General features: G+C 39.6%; 1 protein-coding gene across 1 annotated transcript in view; it reads right to left on the bottom strand.

Annotated features, from left to right (window-relative positions):
* Positions 1-5,990: 5,990 nt before the first annotated feature.
* Positions 5,991-21,373, bottom strand: part of LOC131231561 (aluminum-activated malate transporter 12-like) — a 36,751-nt gene continuing 21,368 nt past the window's right edge. The window contains exons 4-6 of the mRNA XM_058227790.1: positions 11,305-11,417; positions 10,295-10,438; positions 5,991-6,813 (exon numbers count right to left, since the gene is read on the bottom strand). Of these exons, the coding sequence (XP_058083773.1) occupies positions 6,475-6,813; positions 10,295-10,438; positions 11,305-11,417 (596 nt within the window). The 3' untranslated portion in view covers positions 5,991-6,474. The remainder of the gene's footprint in view (positions 6,814-10,294; positions 10,439-11,304; positions 11,418-21,373) is intronic.

The following is a 21,373-nucleotide window of genomic DNA, read 5'->3' as shown; positions in this document are numbered from 1 at the left end:
CGCTTAAACCATGATCATTCGCATGCACTTCACGGCATCCCAAACAATTCCGTGTTGATTCACCGTTTTGAGGCATTTCACGGCCAATTCGCTTCACTTCACGATCATTTGCATGCATTTCCGGTCAATTCGCTTCAAACCATGATCATTCCCATGCATTTCGGTCATTCCAAACAATTCCGTGTTGATTCACTCGTTTCGAGGCATTTCCGGTCAATTCCCTTCACTTCCGGTCATTTCCATGCATCAAAATCGCTTCAAACCATGATCATTCCCATGCATTTCGGGTCATCCCAAACAATTCCGTGTTGATTCACTCTCATGTGCATTTCGGTCAATTCCCTTCACTCCACGGCCAGTTGCGCCCAAATCGCTTCAAACCATGATCATTCCCATGCACTTCACGGTCGTCCCAAACAATTTGGTGTTGATTCACGGAAACTAGGATTCAAAGGAAATCTCTTCTATGTTCATGCATTTCCAATTCGCTTCAAACCATGATCATTCCCATGCATTTCCTCATTCCAAACAATTCCGTGTTGATTCACTCGTTTCGAGGCATTTCGCTCAATTCCCTTCACTTGACGATCATTTGCATGCATTTTACGGCCAAATCACTTCAAACCATGATCATTCCCATGCATTTCACCGTCCCAAACAATTCCGTGTTGATTCACGGTCATTTCGAGGCATTTCGCGGTCAATTCCCTTCACTTCACGGTCCCTTCACTTCACGGTCCTGCATGCATTTCGCGGCCAAATCGCTTCAAACCATGATCATTCCCAAAAAACAATTTCGGTTGATTCACGGTCGTTTTTCATGGGTCAATTCCCTTCACTTCAGGCCATTTGCATGCATTTCGCCTCAAATCGCATTAATTCATGATCAGCGGTGCATGGAATCGACCGTGAAGTGAAGGAAATTGACCCGAAATGCCTCAAACGACCGTGAATCAACACGAAATTGTTGGGATGACCGCGAAATGTGATCATGAATGATGCGATTTGAGAGCGAAATGCATGCAAATGATCGGAAGTGAAGGGAATTGACCAAAATGCCTCGAAAGAATCAACACGAAATAGTTTGGGATGACCGTGAAATGCATGGAATTATCCGTGAAGTGGAGGGAATTGACGGTGAAATGCATGGAAATGACCACGAACCGATTGAAATTGACCGCAAAGTGAATGAAATGAATTGAAGCGAATTCCTGATGGAATCTTGGAAAATAACTAGGTTAGTGGGCTAAAGTATCTTCTCCTACCCCAAAATCATATAGGGTACATCAAGTAACTAATTTTGGTTTATAAGATATTCTTGTTGAATGAATAGAGTAATAAATGAAAAAAGAGAGAATTTTTTTATATGCTTATATATACATATTTATATAGATATGTATTAGAAAAATTTAGGTAGAATAAAGTTCTCCATGTAAAAAAAAAACTAAAAATAAAAATAAACAATAAAAAATTTGCATAGACTTTTACGGACTACGTTATGGCTATAGCTATAATCTGTAGCTATATCGAAGGACATATCGAATACACTTTGATTAATCGAAAATTGCAGGATTTTTATGCAAAGTTCAGCTTTGGACCTTTTCCGATTAATCGAAAGACATTCGATATATCGTACATATCGAAAGACCTTCGATGTATAGTAGAGGACATATTGAAAAAGCATTGGTTTGGTTATCGCTACGGTTATAATCGTAGCCATAGAAAACTCTTTTTTTTCCTTGTAATCCCCACCGCCTTTGTGGGTCCTTTTACGAGGTATGTGTTATATCCAAACCGTCCATCTATTTGGCGAACTCGTACTAACGCTTGGGCAGAAAAATAAGATAGATTTAACTATCAAGTGGACCACACTGTAAAAGGCAATGGAAGATTGAACGTCTACCACTGAAACCCTTTTAGGGGTCCCAGAAGTTTTAGATCATTACAAAATTTGTTTTCCTCTTCATCCAGGTCTTTGTGACATTATGAATAGATTGGATGGAAAATAAATGTTATGGTGGGCCCTACAAAAGTTTCCATGGTGAAATTCAATTTTCTGCTGCTCTTTGTGGTGTGGTCCAGTCGCACTTTGGATATGAATTTTTTTGCTTGGATAATGCTCCGAAGTGATCTCGAAATATGGATGAACGTTGTGGATATAATAAATACGTAACTTTGGGGCCCATTCAACTTTGATATGTAACTACTTCCCTGACACCAGCCATTGGCTGGTGGTTGGTGCTCTGTGGGGCCCACCATGATGTATGTGTGCCATCCATGCCGTCCATCTATTTTTATATATCATTTTATGACATAGAAAAAGAAATGAAGTATATTTCAATCTCAAGTGGACCACATTACAGGAAACAGTGATGAATAAATTTTGACCATTAAAAACGTTTTGGGTGCCATAAAAGTATTTGATTAAGCTAATATTTATTTTTTCTCTTCATCTGGGTCTTTATGACCAAATCAACATATTGGATGTCAAATAAACAGTACAGTGGGCATTAGGAGGATTTTAATGGCGAATATCCATTCATTATTTTTCTCCTGTGGTGTGGCCCACCTAAGACTTATATCCCTATAATTTTTTTTATAAAGACATAAAATGATCTTTAAAAATGGATTAACGGAATGGATGAAACACTTACATCATGGTGGGGCCCACAGGGCACCGACCACCAGCCACGGGGCTGGTGTTAGGGGGAGTAGCCAATCCGTCTCCCTTTTGAACCGTTCGTACAACTCAGAGTTCGAGGACTGTCAGCGCTTGTCTTCGAGCGCCACATATCCGCTTGAAGGAACAAGCAGGGGCATTTTTGACCTTTGGCAAGCCTTCCGTACAGCTGGGGCGTATTCTCGTAAAGGAAAATAAGGTGGGCATAGTTTCCTAAATGTGCCATAAATGGGTCGTACAGTCGCAAATTTCTCTATGTAAATTCCCTAATTAAAATGCCCATCTGTAAGTAATAAGTAGGATCATATTGGTCGCATCTCTTACTAAAGGCACACCTCTTGCATGACTTCTACTCTCTCTTTTCTTTTCTAAAGTGGTCTAGTTATCGTAGAGATTTATTTTATTTTAGGAAAAGGAGATTCCCGTCTATATATGGCTGTCAAAGTATTGGGCTTGCTTAGGTACTAGTGTACATCTTGATGTTTTGGTTGAGGCAATCAGATTAATGGAAGTTAGATCTACAGGGTTTTTCATTGTTTCAATTACAAAATTATGTTAGACGTGTATAAGAGCTTACTTTGGAGTTTGGATTACTTGTAAAATGAATGCAGAATAATTGGATGGTTGGGGTAAACATTTATAGTTATTGAGCTGCAAATACTATTGTTCTGCCTCCAAGCACCTTAGCTCGGATTTTTTCTTAGGGTGCAAGAAAATCTAATGGACAACTTGAGATGGAAGTGTGATCCTAGGAAGGTCTCATAGAGGTGAATCCTTCCCAGTTTCTGTCTCAATGTAAATGGGAAAGCCTAAGCTTATTCCCAAGTCCAGTAAAAAGAAGAAATTCTATCTAAAACTTTTTGGTTTGTGTTGCCTCTAGATCAATCTCATTATTTCTCAACTAGGCTGGAAATCTTCCTCGTCCAATTTCTCATGTGGTGAAAAATTCAGTTTCTTGTTGCAGGAGAAATTGATGACAAATGCCATAGTTTCCATACATATATATATATATATATATATATATAAAATGAAAAATTCAATTTGGTATTATGTGAACTCAATTGTTAAACCAGGGGACGCGGATTGCGTCCTACCCCCGCCTGGATGGTAATCCGTCCAGGCAGGGCTCTGTGAGGCCCACCGTGATGTAAGTGTCTTATCCATGCCGTTCACCACTTTTCTCAGATCATTTTTTAGGTTTGATCCTAAAAATGAGGCAGGTTCACAGCTCCAGTGGACCACACCAAAGGAAGCTACATTGATAATGACACTCACCGTTGAAACCTTTCTTAGGGCCAACGTATTGGTTTTTTTAACATCCAACCTATTAATAAGGTCATGTAGACGTGGATGAAGTGAAAACACAAATATCAGCTTGATTTGAAACTTCTCCGGCTTCCAAGAAGTTTTTAATGGTGGAAGTTCAATCCCCACTTTGTGGTCCAATGAAGCCTTGAACCTGCGTCATTTCTTTATTCATATCTTAAAATGATCTGAGAAAAGCGTTGACCAGTGGGGATAAAACACTTATATCACGATGGGCCCCACAGAGCCCTGCCTAGACGGATTACCGTCCTGGCGGGGGTAGGACGCAATTCGCGTCCTAAACCAGGGATGCTAAGCCCATATCATTATCTGATTATTATTGATAACACTAAAGAGAGATCCTCCTGATCTTCAACATATACAGGCCATCTACCCAAAATAGTAAAATCCAATTACTAGATTTACTAAGATCTTGATATGAATGGAAGTAGTGAACTATATATATATATATATATATATATATATCCCTATGATAAGTTAATCCTCTAGTCGAGGGTTGATTTAAATGGTGAGATTAAGTGCATGGCCGTTGAATGACCTTAACTTGGCAGATCACTGCTTTATGTACTTCATGCACATATCCAAACATAGAAGGACCATAATGATAATCTTTATCCCAACCTGAGCTTAAGGCTTATGAGCTTAGGAACCATGTCATACCCTCAGTTAAATACGTATACAACCCCCGGACTTGCCAGAATAGGATGATCATTTGTAATCACATATTGAAACTATAATATACAAGAAATAATCATGACATAATGATCTCATCAACATTAGTTAATGTATAAATGGATATCCATAATATTAACATACATGCCTATGGCTCAAATAAGGCCACAATAAGACTAATAGTCTAACAATATCCCACTTGCCTATGAGAGTCAAGTATCTTACAAACATATTCTCATGTTTTCCACATTGTGAAAACATTTATATGCAAACCTTCTGTCATCTAATCAAATGTTCTTGCACTTTGCTTTTCCATGAAACAGTACCACCTCCAAACACCATTCCACATACCGTAAAACATTTTCATAGACACTCAATAAGCCTATCTAGTGTTACTATCATATCTACTTAAGAGGCCACTTGCAAAACAGAACTCTTCCTAATGTGCTTGATATACCCATACATAAGCGTTCTTGCAGCCCCAGCATGTGGGATGTTCTTCATAGCTTTTCTGTCAACCTCATTGCAAGGACACTGACATAGAGCATTATTCCTGCATACGTGTACACCATTGAGTTCACAGTTTTGTATACTGATTTTTCCAAGATATCATCTATATACCTCCTTTCAGGCATATTCAATGTTCACAACCCCAAGTGTAGGGTTGCGATGTAGTAATAACTCAGTAAAAACGAGGTCGAATTCACAGGAAATGAGGAACACGATCTAGAACTAATCCAAGTTTAACTTGGTTGGTCTGAATTTTTAATTCAGCAATTTAGAAAAAAAAGGTTTTGAAATAAATAAAGATAAAAAGACTAAGGAGCCATGAATTCACCTATAACAATTTCAATATTCAATCTACTTGATTCAACAATAATTCAATTGGAATCGAAGTCCTATTCTATCCAATTGGATGATGGAGCAGTTAAAACATAATCTAAACCTTTCATAGGAGTGAGTTGATACAAGTTGAATTGGATTGTTTGATCATATGTGCAATGGGGACTAAGAACTGCACCTCATAGGAGTGAGTTGGTACAAGTTGAATGTTCTGGAAGGCAAATGAAAGACCCAAAAGCATGTTGGTGGAGGTAGTAAGAAAAGACTTGGATAACCTACGGTCTAACTACCCTTAATAGAGTGGATGGCAGAACAGGATTCATGTAGCGGAGCCCAATTAATTGGGATAAGGGTTAGATGATGGCAACTAGGACGAATGAAAAAAGAAGGATGAAAAAAGCTCTCTACAAAAAGGCACCCATTATTTTTGTTTAACATTGTTTAGCTTCTATTACAATGGATGGATCCATACCCACAAGAACTTTCATTGTCCTTAAGCCACCAACTGATTTTCTTACATACATAAAACTTGCTTCATAATAATGTAAACTGCAATTATTTATAAGATTTGGATGCTCATCTTCGCATCTGCTAATTACAACTGCAGTTCATTTTTTGGTAATCATCACACCATAAACTTATGGACGAATGCTATGTGCCTTCCAACTTGTGCACTCTTTTGCTACTCGCCTCTAACACATGCTAGCATGACACATGTGCCAGATCTAATCTACGCATCAGGCAGATCCCATCATATACATGCCTTGTCTAAAAAGTCATTGTTATGATGATCAAGAGGGCCCCAATAAGTATAGGATGAAAAGGAATTGGCAAATACATGTTTGGCCCTTCCGATGTAATTTTATATACAAGACATCTGAATGGTGGGACTCGCCTGATGAACGGATTGGATCTTGAACAAATGTGACATATTAGATCATACAATGCTCATATTAATGAATTAAAGAACCTGCAAGATCTCCCAATTCCTCTACCTCTTTGGCCAGTGCTTCCACCTTGTCCACCATCTGCATTAAGATGAATGCAAAGCTTGCAATGGGAAGTGCATCATCAGTGGTGCCATTTCCGTTCTCTGGGGTTCTTAGATTGGAGACTGAAATTGCTGAAATTAGTTCCAATCTCATTAGCCGTAACTTTGCCGCAATCAATCCCCATGGTAGACATTGGTGCATGTTGAAGATATCGTCACTGAGTTCTCTTAGTGAGAAACTTAGCAATTTGCCCATTGCCTCACATGGTTCCTTAATGGCCAACTTTAGGCTTGGTGGTGACTGTAAACCAAAGAAAAAGATGAAGTCATTTGGGTGTAGAGGAGAAGAATCAAATTCATTTAGTAATTGACTATTTGGGGCTTGTTTGGCATCTCTACTCTAATCCAATAAAAGCTTTTCAAATAAGACCTACTCTATTGTTTTAACTCTTGTTTTAAGTAAGCGTGTTTGGTAAAATTACTTTTCAAAATTGAAAAAAGCTCTTATTTGAAATAAACATTTTTATTTTTGGAAATAACCATGCTTGGTAAAATGTTCAAGTAAGAGTAGTTGATATTATTTTTAAAATTTGCAACAACTTCATTATAAGAGCAATTCAAATGGTTGTTTTGGAATGTGAAAATTAATGGGTTGCTTGAGTTCAAGGAAATGGTAAAATATGAAAAAGAAAGACAATTCAAAGAAGAGGCTAACTTTTGCTTGTAGCATGTGCTAAAGACAAGTGTCTTGATCATCATTCAAGCCACATCTTTTAGCATTTGCATTGAGGCAACGGTCCTAATCACCACACAGGTTGGTGGGACCCCACTTGCCACTACAAAGGAACAGTCCTAATCAACATACAGGTTTGGTGGGACACCGCTTCAAAGAACCAGGAAACGCCCATGCTAATAGGATTTTTTCTGCAATTCAAATGCATTTGAAAGAACAAGAAAAGGAATTAAGATAAACACCCTGTCATCATTTGAAAATCATCCCAACCAAGGGGTCGTTTGGCATATTTACTAATAGGAACTTATTTGCTTATTAAAAAAAAAAAAAAGCTTTTATTTTGAAAATAGACTGTTTAGTAAAACTCTAATTTTATAGCTCATATTATTATTATTATTATTATTATTATTATTATTATTATGTAAAGAAACTAGGAAAAAAGCTTTTAAAGAATAACTGATGGGGAGGTCACTTTTTCTTGAAGAGCTTATTTGGCTTAAGTGAGTAGATATTTTTGGTTGATTTTTAGACAAGTTTATCCATTAACTTTCTAAATAATTCCCATCTTGCCCTCTACTCATCTCTTTACAATCTCTCTAAGGTGGGCCCACATGATGAACAACCCATATTGAAGGTGGGGCTCCACATGATGAATGGTCCACATCAAAGTGGGCCCACATAATGCACGGTCACATCAAAATTGGGCCCACATGATAGACAACCCATATTGAAGGTTGGGCCCCACATGATGGATGGTCCACATCAAAGGTGGGACCCACATGATGAATGATGAACATAAAAGGTGGGTCCCACATGATGGATGGAGAACATCAAAGGTAAGTCCCACATGATGGATTGCCCGCATCAAAATGTGGCCCTACATGATGGACTATCTACATCAAGTAGGCCCTACCTTATGGATAGTGGATTGTGCGCTAGCATGATGAATGACCCATATTGAAGGTGCTCCACACATGATGAATAGTCCACATCATGGTGGCCCACATAATGCACATTTCACATCAAAGGTGGGCCCTACATAATGGATGGCCCACATCAAAGTGTGGTCCATCATGATGGGCCATCCACTTTAGTGGGCCCCACTTGATGGACGGTTCACACCAAAGGTGGGACCCATATGATGGATGATGGACATCAAAGGTGGTCTCACATGATGGACGATTGAATTAATGATGGGCCCACATGATGAATGACCCGTGTAGTAGGTGGGGCCCTAAATAATGAAATGTCCACATCAAGGTGGCCCAAATAATGGCGGAGTGGGCCTCATATGATGGATGACCCACATCAAAATGCATGATAGACAATCCATATCAAGTGGGCCCTACCTAATGGACGGTCGACATTCAAGGTCTCACATGATGGACGGCCTATATCCAAAAGTGGCCAACATGATGGATGATCCACATAAAAGGTGTGCCCCACACGATGATTGGTGGACATCAAAAGTGGGCCCCACATGATAGGCAACCCACTTTGACGGTGGAGCCACACGATGGACACATCAAATGTGGATTCCATGTGGTGGGTAGTTGACATTGAGGGGCCCCACAAAAAGGACAATTAACATTGATGGTGGGCCCCGCATGATGGATGACCTATATTAAGGTGGGCCCCACACAATGGACATTACACTTCAAAGGTTTGGCTCACAAGATGGACGATCCACATCAAAGGTGGGTTCCATATGATGGAGGATCCACATCCAATGTTCGACATAATGGATAGCCCAAATGTCTTAAAAGATGAAGGTTGTAGACGTCCATTCTTTTGCCATTTGAGGCATGGTCTATCTATAATGGGATCCACCAAAACTACTATCTCAATTGCTTATATAATGGAGTTGTTGTAATCTTTAAAAATAACATCAACTACTCTTAAAAAAGCTCTTATTTGAACTTTTTACCAAATGTGTTTATTTCAAATAAGATTTTTTTTTTTGAAAAAATAATTTTATCAAATGAGCCTATTTAAAACAAGAGCTAGAACAAAAAAAAATAAATTTATTAGAATAACTCTTATTTAAAAAGCTCTTATTAAATTAGAGTAGAGATTCCACAAGAATGCAAACAAGCCCATACCCAACACATGATATTTTTCAAAATTTGGGCCATTTTCTCATGCAGAAGCATTTGTCACATACCACCATCTACATTTTGCAAGATGTGCCAAATTCCTCAGGCTGCAAAATGTCGCGAGGATTGTCTCACTCTGATAATGAGGTGAATCCAAACGGGTCCCAAAGTTTCATTTAGTTTACTGGGCCTACTTGGATCCGGAATTAGCATGGTATACCATAATAGAGTAAGCTACCAATCACACTATACCATGTGATATCTCAAAAGCACTTTTAGGAAAGAAATCCTAAATTTTTTAAGTGACTTTGATAGGTGGCTTACCCTATTATAGTACATCATGGCTTATTGTATCATTTCCCTTTAGGAATTCACCAAATTCATGGATTTAGAAAATTTGTTGATCGGTAGCAATATTGGATTTGGAAAATTCTGGTATACCAAATGCATGGATTTCCAAAAAAAAGAAAAAGAAAAAGAAAAAAAACCCTCCTCAAAAGTTGTTGTTTGCCAATTTGTAAAAAATGGGAGATTCTCTCAAAGTAATAAAAGCTAGGGTTTTACAATAAATGCTCCTTAATTCTGTGGACTCATATCTTCATTACTAAATACAAGATTTTAGGATTTACCAAATGCAAATTCCAAGCAATTCATTAATGAGTCAAATTCGTGGATTTCCAAATCCACATTCCCATTTCCTTGATCTCAAAGAAGCCCTGGGGTTGGCTGGATCCATGGAACTGGAGTCGGTGGAAAGAAAGCTATTTTACTGAGGAAAAGTTTTCCCAAATCTGCCTTAGGGGGCGGCGGAAAACTTTCTTCTCCATGGAAAGTTAGAGAACTTCAATCTCAATGGAAAGTTCTTCCATGGATAATCATTTCCATGCATCAAAACAACCCCGAATTAAATAGGTAATTGGTTATTTAATTAATGGTTTATATAGAATCCATGCCTGTCTATGAGAGTGCATACATCCCTCTAATGAAAGGACGCAAGCAGCTAACTCCCTAAGTAATTCCCCAAGACGTAAGTACTTATCCCAAGGATATGAGAAGCCGAATTTCCCGTGCCATGGCTCCCATTTTGCAAAATTGGTCTGAAACATGAGAAAAAAGAAGAAGATAATTTCTTACTTTTTCATAGAAACATTTTTAATTTGATAGAAATGAAAGGAGGCCGGATCCCACATACAATCTGGAAGGTTTTTATTAGTGGGTATCCCATTCCAATTGTTCCTTTTGGAGTGACCCATGCCAGTTCGGAGAAAATTAGGACAACACATGATGATTAGATTTAATATCATTAAAACATTGAAACTAGGACTTGGAAGTTCCTAATCTCGAAAGCTATATGGAGCCCACCATAATATTTGTGAGAGATCCACCTCCTTTATCTATTTTAATAGATCATATGAAACTAAAATTAAGATAAATCCAAAACTCAAGTGGGTCACATGATAGTCAAAAATGAGGATTGAACATCCACCGTTGAAACATTTGTGGGGCCATAGAAGTTTGGATTGGCCTAATATTTTTGTGTTTTCAGTTCATCCGAGTAGGAATGAACTTATGAATGGCTATAGAGGTTTCAATGCTAGACATTTTCTACCTGCTTTTTCCTATCATGAAGACATTTGAGTTTTGGATTATCTGCCACATTTTTGGGCTCATGTTCTAACATGATGTAACAAAACAGATGGACAGAATGATGGATTTCTCACAAACATCAGTGTGGGTCCCACCTAGATCCTGAGAGCATGAACTTTCTGCGCGACAGGGTGTTGCCGGCAATCTACAACCATCGATTGCCACCATCTTGACATCTCATCTTTGAAATGCATGTGTGATTCAGCCCACTATCTCTAGACATTAGGTGGTGGGAGAAACGTGTGCACTAACTCTCGTGGAACAAAATGTGTATGGAAGTAAGGACATGAGCAATTAACGGAAAGATGATACGTACCATCATCTCATCTGCTGGTCTGGTGTGTAGCATAGATTTGTAGCTGCTGATACCGGCACTTGCATGAGTTTCCGTTTTTAAATCTAACGGTTTGAAGTACTCCTTCAGGCACACTAAGATTGAAGATTAATGAGTAACTGCGTGTAAACACTTTTACATGCTTTTCTTGTTTTATTTTCTCAACCAAAGAACTTAATAAGGATGCATTTAGTTAGGTGATCCACTAAAATTGAGATTAGGAGAGCTGGAAAAAGAGACCCATATTTTTGGTGAAAATTAATTTAAGCAATTAATAAGTAAATTTGCCAAATAATCCGAATCAGTGAAAATCATTGAAAATACCAAATTTCAGTGATAAGTGATGAAAATAAGTTCTATTAAATGGCCCTACCTATTAGTAGGCCATGTACCCTTAATGTCAAATTCACATCATATACGCCACATTTCCTTTCACTTTAAAAAATAAGATTAAGTGGAAGAAAGCATATACATTGTCGGTACTTCCTTTCACTTGGAAAGTAGTGATTAAATGGAAGAAAGCATCGCTGTGGGAAAGTGAATCTGAGTTGGAGGGCACAGGGTCAAATGGAGCTTAACATGAATATATTAGAGAGAAATGATCCAGTGGACTCCGTGTATGAAAACCTTTCATGTACCTGATTGCATTTAGACTCATCAGTATCCACGTCAGCTATCTGGACTGTTTGCTAAGTGGACGCGGCTTCCGTGGATCCCTGACTGTGGGCCCTACCATTATATATGTACCTTACATCTACCCTGTCCATCCGTTTTGACAGATCATTTCAGGGCATGATCGAAAAAATAAAAAAATTGAAGCAGATCCAAATCTCGGGTGGACCACACCACAGGAAACAGTGGTGATTGACCATTAAAAACTTCTTGTGACTATATGTGTGTGGTCCCTTCGTCCACGTCTTCGTGACCTGACAGGTTGGATGGAAAATAAACATTCCAGTGGCCCCCAAGGAGTTTTTAATGGTGCGTATTCAATCACCACCGTTTCCCGTGGTGTGGTTCACTTGATATTTGTATATGTTTCATTTTTGAGATCATACTCTAAAATTAGTTGTCAAAATAAATGGACCACAGGGACATAAGGTACATACATCATGGTGGACCCCGAAGTCAGGGATCCACTGTAGCTGCCTTCCCACTAAATTTTGTTCACACTTTGTCTGCTGCTCTGATAACTCACATCAATCTGATGGTCCTGAGCATCCGTTGTCGGGGAACCGCGGAAGCACACAGAGATGAATCAAGTAAAGTATTCCAATCGCACAACTAAGTTAAACACAAACAAACCGAATTTAATGTGGAAAAACCATTGAGGGAAAAAACCACAACACAAAGCGACAGTAATTCACTATGAAAATAGAAAATTACAAGTGATAGAGATTACCCGATTCGAACAAGCCTTGAATTACCCCAAACTGTAAAGTAACTTTTATCGGACGTTGTCCTTCGGGAATATATATATATATATATATATATATATATATATATATATATATATATATATATATATATATATATATATATAGCCTTTATGAGAATCACAATTTAAATAGGAAACAAATCCTGCACTTAGGCAACTCTACTTAACTCTACACGATGGTTTGATGATACTTTGATGACATCATATATTTTTGATGTCATTGAACTAAAAACCAAAACGCCCCAGCGACTAAACATGTATTTTTCAAAATTTTCCAATAGCATCGAATTGTCATCGACACATATATTGGTTTATAAATTTAAGACATCAATCAACAATCTCCATTATTTCTTCAATCGCCAATCTTTATAATTTTTTTCTCCTCATATCTAATTCCGCCTTACATCATAGTTTCACCAACACTTCTCTTACACACTGTGTCTTCCATTTATGCCTTCGCCATGTCAATAGAAGTTGTACATAACTTAAACTTCTATGTGGGAACCACCTTAGTAAGCATGTCAGCCAGATTCACGCTCGTGCGAATCTTCTCCAAAGTCACGCATCTTTCCTCAAGCACCTGTTGGATATAATGGTGACGAACATTAATGTGTTTAGTACATGAGTGATAAACAGAATTTTTAGCTAAATTGATTACAATTTCGTTGTCACAATTAACTAGCATGGCCTCCTACTGAAGCCCCAACTGATTTATCATCCCCCTCAACCAAACACTTTCATTGAATGCCTCCATCACTGCCATATACTCAACTTCAGCTGTGGAAAGAGCACCACAAACTAAAGCTTCGACATCCAATTGATCACTCTACCTGGTAGAACAAACGAGTAACCGAAAGTCGACCTTCTAGTATCCACACTATCAGTTTAATAAGAATCTACATACCCTACTAACTTGGCCCATGATTTCTCAAATGTCAAGACATAGACCCATGTACCTCGAATGTATCGAAGTATCCATTTCACTGCTTCCTAGTGTTGCTTGCAAGGGTTAGACATGTATTTGCTGACAACATCCATCGTATGTGAACTATTTGGTCTAATACAAATCATGACATACATCAAACTGCCAGCCACATTCGAATAAGGCACATGAGACATATCCTGCTTTTCTTCATTGCTTTTAGGACACTGTTAAGAAGAAATCTTAAAATGAGCCGCATAAGGAACGCTGACTGGCTTTGCCCTGTCCATCCTATACTTCATCAACACCTTCTCAAGGTATTTTTTATATGATAACCAAAGCTTGTTCCTTTTCCTGTCTCTGTGTATATCAATGCCATGAACCCTCTTTGTAGCCCTTAGATCTTTCATCTCGAATATTCTTGATAACTGAGTTTTAATAAGTCGATCATATACATGCTATGACTGACGATCAACATGTCATCAACATACAATATTAGGATAACGAACTTCCTATTACTTAGTGACTTGTAATAGACACAATGATCATATTCACGCTTAGTAAACCTTCATCTCAACATGAAAGAATCAAACGTTTATAATACTGTCTAGGCGATAGTTTCAGGCCATACAATGACATATTCAACCTGCAAACATTGTTCTCTACCCCTTTTTATTTCGAAGCCTTCTGATTACTTATATCAGTTCTTTCAATGCCCCTTGCAGGAATGCAGTCTTCACATCCATCTGTTCCAGCTCAAGATCATATTGGGCAACCATGCCAACAAAAATATAATAGATATATTCTTTCTTCACAACCGACTCGAATATCTCAGTGAAGTCAAAAACTTCCCTATGTGCGTATTCCTTCACTACCAACCTTGCCTTATTTCTATCCTATTTCTTCTTAATGATCCACTTGCGTAAGATAAGTTTTCGGCCGATGGAAAGCTCTACTAGCTACTACATCTCATTTTTGTATAAGGAGTCCATCTCACCATTCATCGTAGCTTTTCACTTTTCGGCATCTGACTCATAAAGAGCCTCCTGAAGAGTAGATGGATCCCCCTCATCCGTAATGAGGGCATATGCGACTTTAGAGTCATTCCTGTAAATCCTGATAACCTGAGATCCCGCGGCGGATTTCTTCTCACAGGTGGCTGCTCCACCTGCTCTTGCAACTCTGTCTATGTCTTTTGTCTCAGCCCGTGTTTTATCTCTATCTAACTGAACATCTACCACTAACTTTTTTGGTTCTTTATGCTCATCCTTACGGAACAAGGATCCTTTGTCGAATTTGACGTAATGGCTAAGGATAATTTTCCATGCAACTCGGTCATACAACCTGTACCCCTTCACACTATCATTATAATAGACAAAGATATATGTATTGACTCTTTAGTCTATCTTATCTCTTTTAAATGACGATACATGAGAGTAAGTGTCACAACCAAATACACGCAGTCTCGAGTAGCCTACTTGCTGATCACTCTATACTTCCTCTGAAATATTACAATCAATGGCCGTAGAAGGGGACCGATTCACCAAGTAAAAAGTCTTGTTAACTGCCTTATTTCACAAGTGGTTACCCAACCCAGCATTACTAATCATGCATTGGGCCCTCTTTAAGAGAGTCTGATTCCTTCGCTTAACATTACTGTTCTGCTCTGGTGTGTGGCGCACTGTGTTGTGCCTTACGATCCCTTCATCCTTGCAGTATTGATTGAAAGTGAATTCCCCACTATTATTTGTCTTTAGTACATTCATTTTTTGCCCTGTCTGTTTTTTCACTTTTGCCTTTCACTGCTTGAAGACGGTGAAAACATCAGATTTATTTTTCAAAAAATAAATTAATTCCTTCTTAGAATAGTTGTCAACGAAAATGACGAATTATGATGACCCTCCACCAGAAACCACGGGCGACTGCCCCTATATATCAGAATGCACATAATTAAGAACACCCTTCATGCCATGTTCGCTCATATGGCCCAATCGTGTATGCCACATACATACAGACGTGGAATCCGTTACAGATGTTGCAACTCCACCCGATGAAGTGCTCTTAATTAACCTGTAAAGATCTTTGCTTCGCTGTGTTTTCATGACTACGAGTGACCCCTTTGAAAATTTAAGGACACAATAAAAGCCAGTGAATTTATACCCAATCGCCTCGAGTGCTCTAAGAGATATTAAGATCTTTTCTCATATCAGGAACGTGTCTCACTTCGATTAATGTATGCTCCATGCAATCAAATATTTTGATGCGCACCGACCAATACCCACCACATTATATGCATTATCATTGCCCATGAATACCTAGCTACCATCGCACTCTCTGTAACTGGTGAACCAACTCCGATGAGGAGTCATGTGATATGGTGCACTAGTATCCAAAATCCACTTATCCTTATGATAATCGTATAAGTATCCTATTATGGACACTCACAACACATCATAACCTGTAACACCCCATATTTTTTAGTACTCGGGTGTTACCATATAACTTAAATTAGTATAAATACAAACTTAGCTTAAGCAAACATTTAGTACATCATCATTTAAATCTGAGCATGGAAATATTCCCCATCCATATATTAATCCATTCATCTATTGATATTCGAGATGAACCATCACATCATCAGCAAAACCATTCTTAGGATTTCGATCATTTCATTAGACAAATAGAACCGTACGTTGACATTTTAGGACTCAAATAATAAAATCCATTGTTCACCGAATTTACAACATCCCATTAGAAGATCCATCCTTTGAAAATACAAATCAGATCGTCTGGTTTCATATTCGACCCTAAGATTACACCTAAATACTCTTTGGGACCTCTAGTGTTATTGGTAACTAGATGTGAGTCAATCCAAACGATAGATTGGTTAAATGGGCAGGATGCCGTAAATTAATAATTAGACGTTCATGTGATGTGGCCCACGTGACAATTGAAGTTAGTTAAGGAGTAGGTACATGAATTATAACAGTTGATTTACCATAAGGACAATTTTGTTTAAGAATAGGTCTTGAAAATTTAACTTAAAATAGTAATAATTTATATTATTGAAGATGTCATAATTGTGACACTCAATGTTGTAAATTCATGGAACAGGTGGTCCCAACCATTTGAACAATTTTCAAGACCATTGAAGTTCAGATCGGAATCAAACTGAATGCTAAATCAACATGAATCAACAAGTACGACTTAAATTAAGTTGTATGGCCCTCCTGAGCGTTGGATCTATCTCATCTCTGGTCAAATGACCCCGGGGGACTTGTAGAAGCTATTGGACGGAGTGGATTCCACAAATCTCCACTGTAGACCCCACAATCCATCTTGAGAGTGCACGGTGAGTGTGCACCAGTGGTGCACTGGACTAAAGACCAGTCAAACTAGGTTTGACCGAGATTTACCAAAGAAGGAAACCTCTCCTTCTCTTTTTCTTCTTCCCGTCCGTGAGGCGTTCGAACGAGACACCATTGGCATTAAGTTATGGCCCACCTCCATCATCCAAAATGAGGATCGGAACCGTCCATCAAGTGCGGAAGTGAGTTTTGACCAAATCCCACCTAATCCCGTGCCTTGGAGCATGCATGCACACAATTCTTGATGCAAACACGGCCTGCATGCACGGTGTCTTCCAAAAATGAAATGCACATCTGGCTGCCATTTTGGCGATCCGTGTGAGGGAGATCTGTGCAATCTCAGCCCTCCCTTTTGTTGGATCTCGACCATCCTAGCTAGGGCTTCACTCCCAGCGAAAAATGAGAAGAAAACCATGGCCGGTTTCGGCCCTACCCACCGTATTTGAAGGCAGTTTCTACCAGATCAAATCTGGGTCGTCTGTTATCAATCTGAAGGTTTTGGGACGTTAGGGTAAGTGAATAAAAGAGAGTGGATCCAACAACAGGAGCTCACCCTCCATTCTTACTGCTGCACTCGAAAATCCACCATTTCCTTCCAAGCTCAGACCCACTAGAAAAACCTCACTGAAGCTTCAATCTGATCATGCTCTAAGCTCCCATAGGCCTGTTTGCACCATTCCCATGCATCGTTTTGAAGAAAGTCACGGGTGTTCATGATCTGCCATTAATGGTAGGTCATCTTCCTCGTCAAGAAGAACGACCACAAGCTCTTGTTACAGCCTTTAAACTCGGATCAATTTCGTTCACCAGGTGGGCCATCTCATTAGCACTCCATGTAGATTGAAGAAAGAAGGAATAAGAAAGAGAAGGGAGAGTGCGTGGTGGTTGTTTGCTGCACGACTCGATCGAGTCATGGTTCGAGTTGGGCCTAGTTCATATCATGCTGGGGTTCCAGAAAAAGAAAAAGAAGGAAGAAAGAGAGGAAGAAGAAACAGAGAGAAAATGGAAGAGGAAAGAAAGTGAGGGAGAGTACGTGCTGCACTGCACCAAGTTGCCACACCAGGCAACTTGGGCCGACTGCAAACCGAGTTAGGTCCGGTCCAGGCCATCAAACTTGCTGCTGTATGGGTCCGAGTCCTTCCAAAAAGTGAAAGAATGAAGGAGCAGAAGAAGAAGAATCAGAGAGAGGAGGGAGAAGAAGACTATTAGGGAGTAGCTGGTTGGGTGCAATTGAGTTAACTTGGAAGGAGTTGGCTTAGGTCCAACTCAATCTTCTCCAAGTAAGGCAAAGTCTGGCCAGAAATTCCGTTGGGTGTTGTATTAGAGTGCGAAGTGTGAGCATAAGAGAAAAAAATAAAAGAAAATAGGAAGGGAGAGAAGGAAGAAGAAGGGAGAGTAGGCAGCTGAGTCAACTCGGCTGAGTTGAATACGAGTTTGGGCCAGAGCTAGACCTTGTTAGGTCATGGGAAGGAAGAGAGAGAAGAAGAAAATAAAGAAGAAGAAATAGAAAGAAGAAGAAACGATGAGGAAGGAGGAGAATTAACTCAGTCGACTCTAATCGAGTCGACTCGCCGAGTCCTGAACTTAACTAACTTGGTTCGGGTCTAGGCCTTTTTGGAAAAGTGTTGATTTAGCCGAGTTAACTAATGTGAGTCAACTCTCTCTTCCCATATTAGATTATCCTAAATTACTATTAGTTTCATTACCATGATTATGATAATTATTAAGCATGAATAGCCATCAGTACACTGTTTACGCTAATATTAGTTATTGTCAATGAAATTACCATTAATGATATTAGCATGGTATCCATCACCTGAAAATATTATCATTAACAATAGATTAGACTATTTTATTACTATTATAATACTTATTATTACCATGGTCGCAAATATTAATTATATCATTAATATTAAATTATAACTAACCATATTATTACATTGTGTTTAAACTACACATACATTATAGCTCAACTTCTAGAACAAAACCCTAGGTTAAGACCCTAACCATAATAATGTGTAAAGCTTGGATCTAACCGTACAACTTTACAATTTATGGTAGGGTTTGATGCTAAGGGAACATGCATTCCCTAGCAATGCTGGAAGGTGATTCGAACAATAAGTTGATGATTTCTTCCCATTGAGCTTTCCACTTTCCTATTAGTTTAAGTGATAGTTTCTATTTTAACTACAGATGATAATTGATATCTTTATAACTTGTGCTAGTTGTTGGATTTGACTTTTGACTTACATGCTCAACATTTATCTTGTATAAACATATGTATGTTTGTAAGACCCGTATCCTAGCCTGTACTATTCCATAGGTTTCCGTGGTCCTCCCGGTCAAATTTCGACCACCCGCTACGTGTGGACAATAGTTGCACGCGATCTTGAGTTGTATCCTATATTCTAGAGGTAGCTTGACACGAGACTTGTACCAGTGCGACCGCACCGTCGCCACGGTTCCAACGCCGCGTCTCGCGCACCGAGGCGATACCCGGGCTAGGAGATGTGGGCCCGTGTTCAGTTCGAGAAAAATGCCGTGCTTTGCAAAACTCAAGAGAACATCCTATCAATCCCATCAATCAAGTACACATCACACATCAATTCTAAGTACAACTACCCCTCCCCTAAGTCAACTCTCTCTTACAACAAGTATACATCCATCACCCATCACCCATCTCTCACACATCACCCATCTCTCACCCATCACAACCCATCACTCACCCATCTGTCTCTCTCTTACACCTCTCTTTCTCATCTCTCTCTCCCTCATTCTCCAAGCAACCCATGTCCAAGCTCCATGAGAGAGCTTGGTGTGGCCCACCTTCCTACCCTCCTCACCTCTTATCTCCACTATCTAACCTCCATCATCCTCCATTAATGTTGGAGCTTTAGAGCTAAAGGGTCTAAGGAGTCTGAAAAAAGCAAGAACGGTGGGTGACTGACCGTTGGATTTCATTTTGTTTAGGGACCACTTGTTGTGAGACCCACCATGGTGTATGCATTATATAGGGAGGGCCCATAGTGCCGGGTCCCTCCCTTTCTCACCGATCTCTCTCTCTTTCCTTTTCTCTCTCTTTTGGATTGTTTGACGTGGCCCATCTATTAGGTGCATGCACAGCTGATTCAGACCATCCAGCCATTGGGCAAGCCCCGCTGCCTAATCTGGATGAAGGGAAATCACAAATATTAAGTTGATCTAAAGCTTTGGTGGGCCTGCACGTAGGACCCACCTAACAGTTGTGTATCATCCAGGTCGTCTATCCACTGGCCTGTATGAAATGAAAACACAGATATCAACTTGGTACAAGCTGGTGGGCCACACGTGTGGACCCACCAGATGTATGCCATCCTTCGACGGTGTTGTGGGAACCACTGTAATATGTGTTGTATCCACCGTCCAGTAGCTGGACGGTGGTACACACCCTGATGTAAGTGTTTCATTAATGCCATCCATTCATAGGGCGTGGGGACCCACCTCACACATGTTGCACGTGTGAGGGTGGGGCCTGCCAGATATATGGATTTAATCCACACTATCAGTAAATGCTATGGACCCCATCATGCGGTATGAGTTATATCAAACTGTCCATCCATTTTTTTGGCAGTCGTGGGACCCACTCCACACGTGTTGCACGTGTGGAGGTGGGGCCCACATTGATGTATGCGTTCCATATCCAAGCCATCCATTGGAGGGATGGTGGATCCTAGCATCAAGGTTGCTGCATTGACTTTAGCTAGTTCTATGGGACCCACCTATTGGAAAGGGGTGGGCTAGTGTACTGCACTCAGTTGTATAGCTGATGTTTTTACATCAATGAGTGTGGAGGTGGGGCCCACCTTCATGTGTGTTTTGTATATCCACTGCCCATCCATTTTGACGTGGCTACACCATGATGTATAATTTAATCCACATCGTCTATATATTGCTGGACAATGCTGGATCATGTTTGGACAGTGCTGGACAATGTTTGGATGGCGCTGATTTACATAAATAATGTTTGGATGGCGCCAGTTTACATGGATAATGTTTGGACGATACTGATTTACTTGGACAATGTTTGGACAGTGCTGATCATCATACGTGGGCCATGTGTGCAGTGATACACATGTTACACCTACAACTATTGAAATGATTTTTGGTGCGGCTCATATGATGAGGCCCACCTTGATATATTTGTGGTCGTCCATGAGGCCCACCTTGATGTATTTATGGCCGTCCATGAGGCCCACCTTGATATATTTGTGGCCGTCCATGAGGCCCACCTTGATGTATTTATGGCCCATCCATGAGGCCCACCTTAATGAATTTGTTGCCCGT

The sequence above is a fragment of the Magnolia sinica genome, chromosome 17 (genome assembly GCF_029962835.1).
Source record: "Magnolia sinica isolate HGM2019 chromosome 17, MsV1, whole genome shotgun sequence".
In the NCBI taxonomy this organism is placed as follows: Eukaryota; Viridiplantae; Streptophyta; class Magnoliopsida; order Magnoliales; family Magnoliaceae; genus Magnolia; species Magnolia sinica.
Note: the sequence above shows the minus strand (reverse complement) of the source record. Positions and strands in the feature narration are given on the sequence as shown.